This window comes from Zootoca vivipara, chromosome 1 (genome assembly GCF_965207765.1).
Source record: "Zootoca vivipara chromosome 1, rZooViv2.hap1.1, whole genome shotgun sequence".
In the NCBI taxonomy this organism is placed as follows: domain Eukaryota; kingdom Metazoa; phylum Chordata; class Lepidosauria; order Squamata; family Lacertidae; genus Zootoca; species Zootoca vivipara.
The window spans coordinates 62,978,080-62,995,254 of NC_142582.1; the positions used below are offsets into that span (position 1 = coordinate 62,978,080).

The window sequence follows — 17,175 nt, forward strand, 5'->3', positions numbered from 1 at the left end:
AGTGAGCATGCATGGAATTTATATTTTAACATTTGTTTTCTATGTGCAATTGCATCAATCATTTGAGAAGGCACACTTGAATAAATGTTTGCAGCACTTGGCTCTCCTTCAGTCTTGTTACCATCTGCTTGAGGATATATGTTACAACACCAGTGCAATAATTGGGAATTTACAAGCAGGCACTTCCTATTCATTAACAATTGATCTATGAACAGAAGGCAACAAAACTGATGGAGATGCAACACCACAAGCTCATACACTGGTGCCACTCGAGATTTCACTCCTGGAAGGTATATCAGTTGATATGTCCTGCAAACATACCTGGAAGCCACAGGACGTTTTTGTTTAAGGTTAACTATTCCGTTCTATCGATCTGTATGAAAATTGCATTCTATTGCACAAAGGTACAATAGGGACAAAAGGGATGCAGGTGGCGCTGTGGATTAAACCACAGAGCCTAGGGCTTGCTGATCAGAAGGTCGGTGGTTCGAATCCCTGCGACGGGGTGAGCTCCCATTGCTTGGTCCCAGCTCCTGCGAACCTAGCAGTTTGATAGCACGTCGAAGTGCAAGTAGATAAATAGGTACCGCTCCAAGCGGGAAGGTAAACAGCGTTTCCGTGTGCTGCTCTGGTTCGCCAGAAGCGGCTTAGTCATGCTGGCCACATGACCTGGAAGCTGTATGCCAGCTCCCTTGGCCAATAACGCGAGATGAGTGCCGCAACCCCAGAGTCGGTCACGACTGGACCTAATGGTCAGGGGTCCCTTTACCCTTTACCTTTACAATAGTTAGATGAACAATGCTCAGGAAACATACCATAACCTATGGGATTATGTCAAACTACTGTTTTATTTGCAAGAAAAGCAACAAATTCAGAAAACTAAAACATCCAAATCCAGGCTCTTTCCCAGTTAAGTAATCAGACAGGTACTCAGAAGCAGTTCTTAATACTTGGCATATGCTATATACTGGCTAAATTAGGGATAGGAAACTTGGGGCCCTCCAGATGCTGTTGGATTCCAATTCCAACAAGCTCTAGCCAGCACTGTCAATGGTTAGAGATGATGGAGTTGGGGCCCAACAACATCTGGAAGGCAACAGGTTCCCCATCCCTGGCTTAATCAAAAACTCTTTAAAGTTAAAAAGAAACCGGAAGTGCAGCAAAAAGTCTAACAAGAGTGTGAAGGAAGAGCTGAGCTGCACAAAATGACTTAGCATATCCTACGGCTGCTGGACAGATGCTGTGGTTGTGTGTCTAGTGCAGTCTCTGTGGGAACAAGTGCACAGCCTGAAGACTAAAGTAGCTGGCCTGATGGAGTACAGCAAGCTTGACAGGTGGGTGGTGCTGTCCAACTGCCAATCAGGTGATGTCACAGCAGCATCAGGAGAGCCATTTCTGCCCACACAGTTCAAAATCCACCCATGCGAGGGAAGGCACAACCTACAAAATGACCAACAATCAGGTGGATGCCACCTCTTGGAGGTACCTCAAGATGGATTCATATAGGTCCTCAAAATGGGAGAGTCACTCTTCAGAAACAGGCAGTTGAGAATAATTCCACGATGGCCTTCGTTCTAGACCAGGGGTGCCCCAAACTAAGGCCCGGGGGCCGGATGCGGCCCAATCACATTCTCAATCCGGCCCATGGACAGTCCAGGAATCAGCATGTTTTACATGAGTAGAATGCATCCTTTTCTTAAAAATGCATCTCTGGGTTATTTGTGGGGCCTGCCTGGTATTTTTTACATGAGTAGAATGTGTGCTTTTATTTAAAATGCATCTCTGGGTTATTTGTGGGGCATAGGAATTCGTTCATATATTTTTTTCAAAATATAGTCCGGCCCCACACAATGTCTGAGGGACAGTGGACCGGCCCCCTGCTGAAAAAGTTTGCTGACCCCTAAATCTAGACAATTGTAGCAAGGACACCAGAGGAGTTCCTTAAAGGTGAGCAAGTGTATTGAGGTATGAGCCCTCATAAGGGAAAGTCTATAATGTTTGGAAGTTCTTGTCTACAAAGGCTTGGTCACAACTGATTTCAAAGACAGCTGCATGTGCTTTAATGGTTGCGTTGAAGACATAGCAACCAACTTATCTGTCCAGAAGAAAAGTTGCACATAACATGAAGCAGTCTAGCAGTGTATGCTGAGAAGGAGATGGTGGTCATTATACATCCGAGTAGCAACACTACATTGTGAAATGTGGCAGCGAGGTTCAGGAAGACACCCAAGGGTGAATCCACAGTTTCCAAGCAGTGATTTTAGAAATGCTTCATGTACACAGCTAGCTAACCAGGCAAAGCTGTGTAATCTCAACACACATCCAAGACAATTATGTCAGGAGGAAAAGGTTCGGATTCATACAGTATTGATAAACAATCTGTAGCAAAGAAAATCCCTATCCCATATGTCGGATTTGAAGGACAGCAAAGCTATTCATACATTTTTAATTCTTAACATTGCTCCTGGGTGTCTTTAAAACCAAACCTCTTTTCTGTAGAACTCAATTACTATATTCGTCAGTTAATTATTTAAGGCTCTAACTTGGCAGCTCTAGACTTTGTGTAGTTCCATTACCCCAAAAAGCCTTCAGCGACATCATTATTACTATTTTTTTAAAAAAAATAGCCACAAGCAACAGGGAAACAAAGTGAGTGCTCTCTTTGAATTTAAAACCAACTATTTTTATGTAAAGAATATTACTGTTTCAAAGTACTACACAGAACCGCCCCCCCCCCAAAATCTAAATGTGGACCAAATGAAGGAGGCTGACATTTGGACTTATTTGCTTGCAGGAAGAAACATGACTCAAAAGGAAAACCTGTGCAGCTCAGCAGGAAAACTTCCTGAGTGAGGCAAAGTGCACACAATGGAGCCTGAAGTGCTAATAATTGTAGGAGGAGCCATTTGCTTTCCAAGGCTAAGCATGGGAAGAAGAACCCAGGCTGTCTTTTACACTGCTGATCAGATGGCTGGCTGCCGTTAGGGGGTATAGACTTCAACTGTGCTTTGCCTTAGAACAAACAGTTCAGTTCCATTAGCCAGTAGCACCGCCTGGTCTTACTGGAATCAGCTACTAGGAGCAGAATCGCACACGTGTGAGAAATCCAAGCAATCTTCTCTCTATTTGAAATGTAAGAACTGCCTCCAACGCCATCTCAGATCCGTAAACATCTCCTCCAGCCCATTACTTACTTGTTGTAATGATTTTGCAGCATGGTTTTTCAGCAGAAATCTCAAAAGTCACTTTGTACTGCGTGCCAGGTTGAAGTCCAGATACCGTCGTATTCGATGGTTGCACTCTAGCACTTGTTCCATTTGCAAAAGTTACATTATTTATTGTATGGTTGTGAGGTGGCTGGATATGTATTTCTGTTTCTGATACGGTTACATTTACAGATCCACATTCATTAACACCTATGCAGAAGAAAAAAAAGAGCCAACAGCTAAATGCCTTTGCTTAACTAGAGCTTTTTCCCACTGCTAAATGAAATATTTGTTACGAAGTATGGGGAAACACTCTGTCTGTTATATGAGCTCTGGACAGTATGAAACTGGTATGAGCAGGGTGGGGTGGGAAGAGCTACAGAGTAAAAAAGGGACCGGACCGTATGCAGAACTGATCAAATGCGTTAACAATGTGCCATGATACTTGTATGGCAATGGCACAAAAAAGGGGGCAGGGCCCTGGATGAGCACAATATGCAGCATCCTCAGTGACTTTCTGTTGATAGTAACAGAGAAGAGTTACAGTAGGTTTTCTGCAAGAGATAAGAGTTTGTACTACGAAGGGTAGAAGCTGTTGCATTGGTACAAGCCAGGCAGATCTACAGAAGTGGAATAAACAATATGAAGGGAAGCAACCCTATCAACATACCATTTAATATTCATAAACCAGATAATGTGAAAAGCTATAAAATTCAAGTAACAAGTTAACTGCACCAGGGGTGCTTCCTGGCTTGGGAACAGAGGTACAGAGGCGAAAGGTTTCGAACAGCATTTACTGAGCTGCGTTAAGTAACCATATCAACACCAGTGACCCATCTATCAGGGATAGAACTGAAATAGATAATAAGGGTGGTACTTACAATCAGCAGCAACTGCTACCTGTTAAAAGGAAAGAAAAGGCATTAGAAGATCCTGAAAACATCATTACCACTGTGGCATACACTTGTGCTTTCGAAGCAGCAGTGGTGTTTGCTAATGCAAGGGAAGAGTAGTGATTTTCTCCGATTCACCATCACCATCTAATCCTCTGGAACAGATTTTTGGGGATTGAGGGGGGGGGAATTTGTGAACAAACATTTCCCATTCTTTTGCATTAGCAGACACCTCCACTGGATGAAAAGCCATTCTGCAAAAAGAATGCCAGCATTGGCTTTCACCCATAGAGATGCATAAGCAAAAAAGAAAAAGCAGGAGGACGGGGAGAAAGGAAAGCAGTTGACACATATTCTACCACTTCCCCTATATATGTCAGCTAGAAATATTTATAAAACATTAAAAGCTGAGAATATCAATATATTTTAAAAGACCCCTGAGGGTTTGTTATGCTACATAGTGACTCCATTTGTGGGCATCACCTACAGTAGCTTTTTATACTGGATACAGATGGACATCTTGGAATCTGCAGTTGTCATTATTTGCTGCTCACAAATACAGTGGTGCCTTGGTTTTAGAACAGCTTAGTTTATGAACAACTTGGAAATAGAACGCTGCAAACCCGGAAGTAGGTGTTACGGTTTGTGAACTTTGCCTTGGAAGATGAACATGTTCCGCTTCCTGTTTGTAATTTGAGTCCCCCGCTGTTAAACAGAGGCTTCCTGCTGAGTCTGTCGGCTGTTGAGTCCCGAGCACAGAGGTGATATTTGGAGCTTTTGTTTTTGCTAATTTTTTGCGTTTTTGTTTGTGTGGCTTTTTTTTTGTTACTGTGACTTGTTCTTCGTTTTAAGGGACTGACTTATGATTGTGGCTTGTGACTTCGTTTTTGTGACTTGTTTTTGTGACTGTGTGGAACCCAGTTCAGCTGATTGATTGACTGATTGACTGATTGATTGATGATTGTGTGACTGCAGAAATGGATAAAAGCCCCCCATCCAAACAATGACTATCATCAGTGCATGTAAGAAACAAATAATTTTAATTTTTATCATCTGCAATACTGTCTTATTTATTTTATAGTACATTACATTGATTATTGCTTTCATTTTATGGATCAATAGTCTCGTTAGATAGTAAAATTCATGTTAAATTGCTGTTTTAGGGGTTGTTTTTAAAAGTCTGGAACGGATTAATCCATTTTGCATTATTTTCTATGGGAAAGCATGCCTTGGTTTTAGAACGCTTTGGTTTTGGAACAGACTTCTGGAACGCATTAAGTTTGGGAACCAAGGTACCACTGTACAGAAGATCATCTAGGCCACTGTGAATCCCCAAATCACTGGGGCATGAATTGGACACTTCCATTATTCACATTGCCTCCCTTTTAAAAAGAAATTATACTCTACTAACATTATATCTCTTTTTAACAACATTGGAAAAAACCTGACTTTTCATACACAAAAGCCAAATGATCTTTAAAAAGAGAGAGAGATTTTTAAAAATAAAATAAAAAAGACTTACAAAATCTGTTTTTTTACACTTAAGAAAAAATTCTACTGCCTAAGAGTTCATTAGCAATATTGCCTGCTGAATATCCTCAGGAGCTACATTCTCCCTATAGTATTAATGTAATCATTCAAGCAACTTTTGTTTATAATAATATTCATACATTCATATATTTTTTGTAGTGTATTGTTTGCCTTTCACAAACCACACATATGAAATCAATACACTTCAAAGTAAAATACTGTTATCTAAATTACCATGTTAACTTCTTGTAATACTGAGGGCAAGCCACTAGAGGCCACAACAAAACCACAAACGTTATGTGCTCATAATATGCTAAAATATGAAACATTTACACTAGATTTTGTCAGCCAAGTGACCCAACATTCTGTTGCGCCACTCTCAGGGTTTGGCAGGGACAACGGGGCCAAGCACTGTACTAACTGCCCTCCTTCCTTTCCAGGCATTCCCAGTGGGTCACATTGGGCAATTTTACTCCTGCTGCTGAGATTTATTGTGAGTGCCACAGGGATCAGTCTTACTCCCCTACACCTACATGAACTTCCTGGTGCAGATAACCTTGGGTTTGAGATGACTAGTTATGTTTATTATGAAATTTCCACTTCAACCTGACACTCCAAAGTGCTCAGGGCAGCAGATGATTAACAGAAATCCAAAATAAAACAATTTAAGACGTCACAGTAGCAATAAAATCCAGCAGGACAAAACTCTACATAATCCAGGCAGAGAGAAGCACTCAAACGAAGGACAGGCCAAAGTCCTGCCAGACCAAAAACTCTTTCAACGAAAAGGTGGCTAGGCAGGTATTCTAGGGCAGGAATTTCTACATCCTGGGCACCACAACTGAGAAGGCCCTTTCCTTTGTTCCTGCAAACTGTACATGTAGTGACCATTTCGTGGGGGGGATTCTGTTCTCGGCCTCCACGTTTCACTGGAGCATGCCTCAGCCCGCCCCCATTCCATCCTCTTCCAGGTCTAAAATGACCCATGCGTCTTTGACGTCTACGATGTTAGTTGCCTGTACTGCAGATCTGATCCAGCATCTTAGGCAAGTACTAGTGACTGGCTGAGGAGATAAGCTGGTTGTTGTCTGCCCACTAGTTCCCTTAAACCACCCCTGCCAGGTTCACCTGATTCAGTTGCTGTGGATATTTGGAATCTGTCTTTCTTGGGAAGCCTTTGGAACAACCCCCAAATCACTATTTAAAACGTCTTAATTAGCTGGCACCACTCCCTACTTTGTACATTTACTTTAATGAGAACTGTTAATTTTGCTTTTCACTTGTACAGAAATGTACTGCGTTTTACAGCACGAAGTTTTGCTTTAATTAATTGTGCATCGGAACAACTTTTGATTTAAAGTAAGCATTTTAAACAAAGAGAGACATGCGATTTTTTATAAAAAAAATGCTATCACGGAAAACACGGGACAGAGTGTTTATCTGAAATACTACTCCACTCTGAAAAGGGGTTCACGGTGCCCTAGGACAACGCAGAATAATGAAGCAAAGCCAGAAAGACCTGAAATAAAAGCAGTAATTATATGTGAGCGAAATCCCGTCCTTGCACAATTATCTTAGATTTCCAGCAACTTATTTCTACGATGGTTAGGAATTTTTCTATTGTGTTCTAGAACTCAACAGCTGAAGAGTCATATGCCAATTATTTAGGCTTGTATCCAAAGGAGCGTTAAGTCACTCGTTCTTCTAGCCTAAGGATCTATGCTTGTGGAACAGAACTTCCCCGCCCCTTGCATGCACCCCCTAAATCTGTTCTGAGAATTTCTCCCAAGCTTTCAGAGGAAATTTTTGGGAGAGTGTAGGGTGCACAAGGGTGTGGGGACCGGGGGGGGGAGTTCTGTTGCACAAGTGTCAGAACACTGGATACCCCCTTGATTCTTATGTACTTATTTCACTTTCCTCCAGGCTCAAGATCGCATACCATGGTTCTCCTCATGTCCCATTTATCTTCCTAACAACCCTTTGACGTTGGGTAAGTTGAGAGACAGTGACTGGCCCAAGGTCACCTAGTGGACTTTGTGGCTAAGTGGAGACGCCCACTGCTCCAGGGTATGATCTGAAGGCACATAATGTGACCACCTTGCTGAAGTTAAGCAGGTATGAATCTGGTCAACGCCTGGTTGGGTGGCCATCTGGGAGCCACATGTATGCAAGCCTTGGGTTCCATGGTGAAAAGGTGGCATATAAGTACAAATAAAACCTGCTACATTGTACTGGTTTGCTACTAGATTTCCTAAAAGAGTACGCTACTGGCAATTTTTAATATACGCTTGCTGAAAACTTGCTAAGGTCCCCAAAGTACTGAATTCAACATGACTTCCTTCTGTCACCAGCCAAGTCCCAGGAGTTATCAAGGTCTTAAAGAAAGAGGAAAACAGCCTCCTTTATAAATATTTATGAACCTATCTTTATAAATGTGAAGAAAAACATGATAAATTAATGTCTTGGCCCAGAAAGGAAGCAGGGCCTTCATGGTGCTGATAAGATGGATGTGTCCACAGAAAATCTGGCAAGCATTTAGAAAACACTGGTACTTAGAGAAACACGTGTTCAGTGGCAAAGGCAGGCCCTAGAGCAGGGGTAGCAACCTTTTCCAACCGTGGGCCAGTCCACCGTCCCTCTGACCATGTGGTGGGCTGGACTATATTTTGAAGGGAAAAATGAACGAATTCCTATGCCCCACAAATAACCCAGAGATGCATTTTAAATAAAAGCACACATTCTACTCATGTAAAAACATGCTGATTCCTGGACCATCCGCGGGCCGGATTTAGAAGGCGATTGGGCCACATTCGGCCCACGGGCCTTAGGTTGCCTACCCATGCCTAGAGGGAGTTCTCCCTTCTGCAGGTGCTGATCAGTATGGACAATAGATAGATAGATAGATAGATGATAGATAGATAGATGATAGATAAATAGATAGATAGTATGAGCAGCCCAGTGGTTGGGATTGGCTGGGCAGTAAAGAAATGCCAAAAATAAGAAATCAATAAATAACTTTATGTCAGGTGTGTGTGTGTGCGCGCGTTCTTTCTCTCTTTTTCCACGTTGTTGATTGTTGTGGATACGAGACCTTGTTGTCAAATGAAAAATGAGAGGTTTAGGGGGACAAGTGAGAAGAAAATGCACTATGATAGAAGGGTAAAGAAAGGTGTTACAAGCACTGCTCAGGGGTGTGAGTGCAACAGACTTCTGCCTGTGCAACATGACTTGACCTTCCTCTTCCCCAGTCCTCCAGAGCCGATTCTGGGGGTTCACAGTGGGCTGCAGGCGGACAGAGAGGGGGTGGCGGTTCTGTTCCACTAGCAGACATCCTTTGCACTAGAAGAACAGGAGTGTTGGTTACTGGCTAGTGTAACTTTTAGAACAGAAATTTACTGAGTTTGTCGAATTTTCTGTTTTAACAAAACCCTGCAACGCATTAAATCTGCTTCCTGTAGAAAGCTTTGCATAAAAGGACTCATTTTATGAGATCGGCTTCCATCACAAAGCTTCAGATAATTGTGCTGGAGTAAGTGGATGTAAGCGGTAAATTTCCTTCATCAGTGGAGTCAGGGCCGCCTCAAGCATGTCGGGAGCCCTGGCACCGTGGTGCGGAGATCGCTTCGGCGCCCGCCCCCCCGGTGGGTGGGCGCAGGGCGGGCGCCGAAGCGGCGACCCGCACCACCCAGCCTACTCCTAGAGCCGGCCCTGAGTGGAGTCACCCTATGGATGAGTTAATCACAGGTGCAAGGTCAGCCAAGCCAGTTGCTACAGTAACTGCCCAGTGCCACGACTATATTTATGATACCTGCTCATATACTAACTGACAGACACTACTGAGCTGGCATGCATTAGCTCAGTAGTCTTGTCAGTTAGTATGTGAGTTGTCAGTTGGTGTTACTTGTTCATAGTTACATTTTAAATTGCTGGAGATTATTTGGAGCAACAGATATACTTTGTACTTCTATGTTCTGTATTTATCTGTATCGGCAAAAGCCTACAAGCTATACATACAAGAACTGTTTTACTGAGCCGTATCTTCTGCAACAGTAAACTATCTGGGCCTTAAACTGCTTCCATGTGGTGACTGCTACTGGGAGAGACTTCTACTGCGTGTGTATCTCATATGAGATTCACAACAAAATGGCTTCCTTAATTATGTATACAGTGGTACCTCGACATCCGAATGACTTGACTTACGAAGCTTTCGACTTACGAAGTCGGCAAACCTGGAAGTCTTTTCACCGCGTGCGCGTTCTGCGCCTGTGCAAAAGCAGCGCGTGCAGTCGCTGGATACGCAGAAGCGCAAAATTGCGCTTCGCGCATGCAGAAAAGGGATGCTTCGACAACCAAAGGATTCGACTTATGAAGAGCGCCGCGGAGCGGATCGCCTTCGTAAGTCGAGGTACCACTGTATATAGATTTGGCTTGTTCTTTTAAGGTAACACTCGTTCAAACCTAACCCTCTCTATACAGATTTCTACTTTAAACACAAACATGTGATGAAACTGAAAACTTAGAATTACTGTGCAAAGATAATTTCATAGCACTTTATCCTAACTTTACCTTGATCAGAAACAAACTGAGGACGACCTTTCCACTTGCTCACCTGTCTCCCTCATGATGAGACGCATGAAATAAGAAGGAAACACTTCAATTCTGCTTCCTTGACCACTGCTTGGTTTGTGGCGTCCAATGTCACCTTCAAGAATAACTTTTTGTATGTACACAGAAAAAAGAAGTGGAATCTAACAAGCCAGTTTCACTAGGCTGTTTTTGGAAAATGAAACAAATTGCATATATATATTGCTACAAACAGCAAGTCATCTAGCTGAAATATCCATGGAATAAAGGTTGTACTGTAATCCTAGGTCTCCTCACTTGGGAATAAATCTCACTCACCAGAGTGGCACTTACTTCTCAGCAAACATCCATACCTAGGACTAGACTATAAATTGGGGCTGGGAAACTGGAGCCTTCCAAATGTTGCTGGACAAAACTTCCATCAATCCCTATTTACAAAAGACTGGAAATGCCTTAGAGAATTTTTGTGTGGAAAAAGAAAATGAACATGATATCTGGGTTTGAGGATTGAAGAAAATATTGGTTTATAGAAAGTGGGATTGTTGGGTGTTATCTCCAAGTGGATGTTTTAAACATTTTTCTATATATAGATGAGTCAACGCATCAGAAGTTCTTTCCCCTTTTTCCCTCCCCCTCTTTTTCTTCTTTCCGTCCCCCTCTATTTTTTCTTCTTCTCTTTCTTTTGGTTTGTGCTTTTATTTAGATTAGGGTTTTTTTTAACCTCTGATAAAAGTAGATTGGATATTTGATACTAACCATTGTATGTTTTTTCAAACTTTAATAAAATCTATTACAAACAAAAAACAACACACACACACTTCATCAATGATGGTCAGGAATGATGAGAGTTACAACCCAACATCTTAAAGGCTACAGGTTCCCTATTCCTGCTGTAAATGAATTATCAGAAATGGATGGGCACTTTTAAAAACTGCATTTGTCACAGTCTAACATCTTAACGCCTCTGTTGTAGCAAACTGAATGAATAGGGGCAATACATAACTGCCAATAAGTACAGGTATTTCTTGCTACAGGTGCACCTTTAATAATATGCTGTCAAAGCAAGTGATTACAGGCTTTGAATCACACCCGTTCGTTCCCTTTTCCCTGAGGGAAACATTTCAGAGTTTGGATGAAATGGACTGTAGTTGAAGAAAGCTTACGCCAAAACGAATGGCAGACTTTAAGCTGCCACAAGATTCTTTGTCACTTTTAAGTAAGGTGTTGGAACATAACAGAAACAAACAGTGCACTTAAAAGTATCCACCCATTCCAATGCCTGCAATCTCTTCCTTTGCCAGAGTATTGTTCTAAGAAATACTTATCGACAGTTATGATCAGTGGCAATTGTGCACATTAATGGGTTGTTTTCAACACAGGACAAAGGAAAATAGGAATGATATCTCCCCACCCCCTGTAGATCTGTTCTAGGGTTCCCCCAACACTCCGGAGCAGATTTGGAGATGGCATAGGACGCGTGCAGCGGGAGGAGATGGGGGGGGGGAGTCCCATTGTGCTAGTGGTAATCCTTGCACCAGCACAATTATTTAGTTGAATGCCACCATATACATTTGTTGCTATTTTAGTTGTTTCCAGAATGTGTCATTCTGTCCACATTCTCTATCTACTGCAAGCGAAGCCCGTCGCCAAACACAAGCATAAGATAAAACAACAATGGCAAAATATTGCCATGTATTTAGTTTACAGCAAAGTAGCAGGTTTTCCCACCTACAAGCCTTTTATTGTCCATTTAGGCAACTCAGAAGGAGGTAGCTGATCCCTTCTAGGAGCACAAGGGACTTTGATTTAGTAGAGAAATCCACTTTCAGAAGAGGAAAGGAGGCATTTTTTTGCTGATTCCCCCCTGCACTGCCCCCCCCCCGAAATCTATTCCAGAAGACAATCCCTTCCTTCTGTTTCCATTAACTAACTCTCAATTCAGGAGCCTGGTGCAGACTCTGAAGTATGTTTTTCTTCTCCCTCCCCCCAACATCCGACTGATTTTTATGGTGGCAAAAACAAAAAAAAGCGCAGCAGAGAACCCTGATAGGCATGCAAATCAGGTAGGGATGTCAGAGAATTTCAATGGAAACAAGAGCAGAAATTGCTGATATTCACTTATTTGTCCCATGGCTCAAACAGCGGTTCTTGGTGTTTTCCGTCCACAGGTAAAGTATAATGATATACAATTATCAACAGTAATCCCTCCCGGATTTGCAATGTGTTTCCTTTGCACTAAAATGAATGGTGTGGAACAATACAACAATAACACAAAGGTCTATGTAATGGATTGTGCAATATTTTGCCATAGCAGGCAGCATGGGCGTAGCCAGGGGGGCAGGGAGGGACATCTGCCCCCCCCCAGACCAAGTAAAGCAATATAAATATTTAACTACAGTAACTGACAAATCACACCAGTTCTACCCTCCTTAACAAAAGTCCTACCCCACCCTCTGGCTACGCCGATGGTAGGCAGTAACTTATTTTTTTGTCAGAAACAGAACTCAGGCAATTAGATCAATTAGATGAGCAGAGAGGGAGCAGCAAATTCAACTGATCTACACCAATCAGATGACGAGGTTCTCTCTCTGTGTGTGTGTGTACGTACAAGAGTGTGGGGCCACACCCACCACTGAAGAAGGCCCATGGAGGGTTGGCCAAGAGTGAATACAGCCCCTGAGAAAGAAAGAAAAGTTAATCACCACTGCATTTGCAGATGTCCCCACTGGAGCAACAGTGCAACAACATTCGATGCAAAAAATTATTAATCTGTAGCTATAATAATAATTCTTGTCTGGATGAAGCAATTCTAAGATATGTTTGATGCACAAATTTTCATATGAGTGACCTTTCCGCTTTCTACACATATACTTCAGGCACAACAAATGCATCAATTGAGCTAGATTTCATCACTGATATGAGTAGCTGGCATCTGAAACATGACCTGTACACCTATGTACTGAATGTGACTGAAGGAAATGCATTTTTTTTTAAAAAAAAAAAATACTACCTATGAAGGTGCCATAATACACAATGTAGAACTGTGAATGCAAGTAGTGAAGCCATCTAAAAAAAAATTTATAAATTTTTTTGCACATTCTATGTGCAATGATGGCAGCGTGGCAATGAAGAGATTTACATAAAAAAAATTTATAATTTTTTTTTATGTAAATCTCTTCATTGCCACACTGCCATCATTGCACATAGAATTCCTAGAATGTATTAGGGAGTTATTTAATCTCATTTTATGCTACATTCCTGAAAACAATTGTCAACAATACATATAACCATACTTTACAATTAGAGGCCTACTTTAAAGTGCAAATGTTTCGCCTGCTTCTACAGCCTAAGGCTGATATGCTATCCATTTACATGGAGAAATGTTAGAAAAATAGTAACCTCCTACTCTCCCCCCCCCCAATATTAGTACTTCAAACTCTGCAACCTGTTTGATTTTACAGAAATTAAAAAGGAAAGACTAACAACATCAGCAAAACAAATGACATTATGCAATGCTGTCTAAGTCGGCTTCTACCATAAATCATTGCCTGGCTGTCCCAAACAGTTAACCACATTAGTTTATGGCTGGGATTTCCCTTCCCACACACCCAACTGTTTAAAAGCTCATCTATACTTGTAAGTGTGTCACATCTGGCAAACAAAGACAATCCATTACATCAGCCATTTGGGTTACAGGACTAAGGCAATTGAAAAAGAAACCTCAAAACAAGTTGGAAAGGAATGTAGAAATTTTACTTTGCTGTAGGACTAACAGAAATGCAATTTTTATTTAGGTTTGTTTTCCTACAAGAGCCTGTCAATTCATTCTGGATTGGATGAATGAATTGGATGAATGAATAGAAGCGTAAAACAGGGTGGATGGGTGGGGGAGAACAATCCTTACAGCCATAAAAACCATACAAAAATCCATAAAAGACGAGGCAAAATAGCAACAGCAGCAGCAACAGCAAAATCGTCATAAACCATGGGTAAGCAAACTAAGGCTCAAGGGCCCAATAGCCTTCTAAATCCAGCCCACAGGTGGTCCGGGAATCAGCGTGTTTTTACATGAGTAGAATGTGTCCTTTTATTTAAAATGCATCTCTGCGTTATTTGTGGGGCCTGCCTGATGTTTTTACATGAGTAGAAGGTGTGCTTTTATTTAAAATGTGTCTCTGGGTTATTTGTGGGGCATAGGAATTCGTTCTTTTTTTTCTTTTTCCTTTTTCAAAATATAGTCCGGCCCCCCACAAGGTCTGAGGGACAGTGGACCGGCGCACTGCTGAAAAACTTTGCTGACCCCTGCCATAAACTATCAAATGCCTGGGAGAGTTAAGTTTTATATTAAGATAAGCCTTACGAGGCTAAAGTGATCTCTAAGATAGCCATGGGAAGGAGGCAATGGTCTGGATCCAGATTCCTAAAGGGTAGACTTTTAGTCTTTCATAATGCTCACCTAAGTCTTAAAATAAAAATTGACCGGAGTTCCTTGTTTCTTCTGTCCCTCTCCCTACAACCAGGCAAAGCAGCCGGGTGTCACATGGCACTACCCAGCTTTGTCCCACCACCACCACCTGACCAACAAATGGAACGCCCTCATGCGAACTGTGCACATCTCAGGCAAACTACCCAAATCTGGTTCATCCACAATATCTGGTTGCAGGTCTCCATCACCTCCACTATACTATTAAAGCCTTTATGAAAGGCAAGGGATGTAGAACCTATGGCCCCCTCAGATGCTGCTGGAGTCAGAGGTGATTGGAGTTGTGGTCCAGCAACACCTGGAGGGGCACAGCTAAGCCTCATAACCACTGCTTCAACCCTTCCAATAGCAGAAGCCCAGCTATTACAGGAGAGCAGCTACTCTCTTGTGTTACAGTGGATTATTTGGCTTCACATGACACGAGGTTACATGTCAAGGGTGAAACTTTGCTAGGTCTGTGGCCAAATTCGCACTGCTTTCAGCCAGCCAGGCCTTGAGCCAACACATTCAATGAACCTAAGTCTACAACCGGCGCTCAATGTGGCCAACACTCAGCAGAGCTACCCTGAGTATAACAGCAGTAGGGGTTTTATTGCTTCTATATTCAACTTTGTCCTCTTCAATGTGGGGTGGGAGGGTTCACTTCAGGGAGGACCACCAATCCTGAACTGGAAGCATTACTAAGCAGGAAAAGGGACAAAACATAAGTGGGACCACATCTTTTAAATTTATTTCAGGGGGCGAAAATTGATGCAGCTGGCAGACACTATTGTGGGGAAAATGTTTTATTTCAGGGAGAATATGAGTCGTGGTAGGCGCTGGATCTTTGGAATAAGTGTTCGAGAAACTTGACTCTTGTTTCCTTTCTAAAGTCGTGTGTGTGTGTGTGTGTGTGTGTGTGTGTGTGTGTGTGTGTTTTGCTTAACAGAGGTTGGAGCACAGTGAGAAGACCATAACTCAATGGCAGAGCACAATGCTTTCTGTGCAAAAGGTCTTAGGCTAAGTCTCTAGCTAGCATATCCAGGAACAGCTGGGAAAGACCAAATTCTGAGACCCTGAAGAGTCACTACCAGTCAGTGTAGACAATGCCAAGCTAGATGAATCAATAGCCTGACTCAGTAGAAGGCAGTGTCTTATGTTCCTGCAATACAATTTTAGCTGATCAGTGGAACCTCGGAAGCCAAACGCCTGTAAACTTGAACGTTTCGGCTCCCGAACAACCGAAAAGTGGTTGTTCCAGTTTTTGAATGATTTTCAGAAGCTGAAGTCTGGCACAGCTTCTGATTGGCTGCAGGACTCTGCTGTAGCCAATCGGAAGCCGCACCTTAGAAGTCGAACATTTTGGAAGTCGGACTTCCAGAATAGATTCCGTTCGACTTCCAAGGTACGTCTGTACAACAGTTTTCAAGAGGAAAGTGGGATAGCAGGAAGAAATGCAAGCTTTATAGTTAAGAACCTAAAAGTAGAGCTACACAAATCAGCAGACTCACAAGGCAAAGCTTCTGAAATACTGCTGAGCCACTTCAGACTGGGAGGTGGGGATGTTAGAATAAAAGTAACTGCCAAGTTCCTCTAAGCAGGTTATTCTGTTCTGCTGATTAGTCAGTCAAAAGCATTCCTGGCACAATGGTAAACAGCCCTACTCATTATTTCCCTTCAGTCAAGACTGGGGAGCCACTCCCAAACAAGTCAGAATGGCAGGAGTATATTCCGATTCTTAGAATGGTTCAATTGAATTGATTTATTGCTCTGTTTAACTTCTCACAGCACATGTGAATGCGGAATATTTAACAACAACAAGGAAACACAATGCCAGCCAACCAGAAAGGGAGTCAAGGCTTTGGCATACAATTGCAACAGAAAAATTAATCTCTTGAGTGGTGCTCTATGCTTTCAGTTAACTGCTACAAAGCAGAAAGCATTAGGACAAAACAGAAGTTATTTCAGGATCTGTGAGATGCATGTGCAAAAGGACACACATATGCACACAATCTCACTCATGCAGACACTAAAAAAATTACTGGCTTGCCTTTTGGAAAGTTTTCACCTACAAGATGGCGAAGAATGTGAACACAGGAACATAGGACACTGCCATTGGTACTGCCTACACTGATTGGCAGTGGATCTCCAGGGTTTCCATCAGGGATATTTTCCAGTCCTACCTGGAAATGCCAGAGATTGAACTTGGGGCTCTCTACATGCAAAACAGGTGTTCCTCCACTGAGCTGAGACAAAGGTCTCAGCAGCTCAATACAGGCCACTGAAGGTACCACTGGCGTGGCCTAAATTGAAGGGGGTACTTCTGGAGGTACGATCAGCTTTGAGAAACTTGTGTCACAGACCATAGACTAAGTGACTCCACAGCTCAAATTCACATATTCAGCTTTTAAAGTCAGGAAAATGAAGTGTCTGTGTGATCAACAATACTGCGCATTATTTCAATTTATCACTACAACTTCCTCAACTCAACTTTTTTTTT

The 17,175-nt window shown here is 42.3% G+C and overlaps 1 protein-coding gene across 1 annotated transcript in view; it reads right to left on the reverse strand.

The window, feature by feature from the left end:
- Nucleotides 1-17,175, reverse strand: part of PTPRJ (protein tyrosine phosphatase receptor type J) — a 76,341-nt gene that overhangs the window by 24,190 nt on the left and 34,976 nt on the right. Inside the window, exons 2-3 of the mRNA XM_088666495.1 lie at nt 4,088-4,106; nt 3,195-3,416 (exon numbers count right to left, since the gene is read on the reverse strand). Of these exons, the coding sequence (XP_088522621.1) occupies nt 3,195-3,416; nt 4,088-4,106 (241 nt within the window). The remainder of the gene's footprint in view (nt 1-3,194; nt 3,417-4,087; nt 4,107-17,175) is intronic.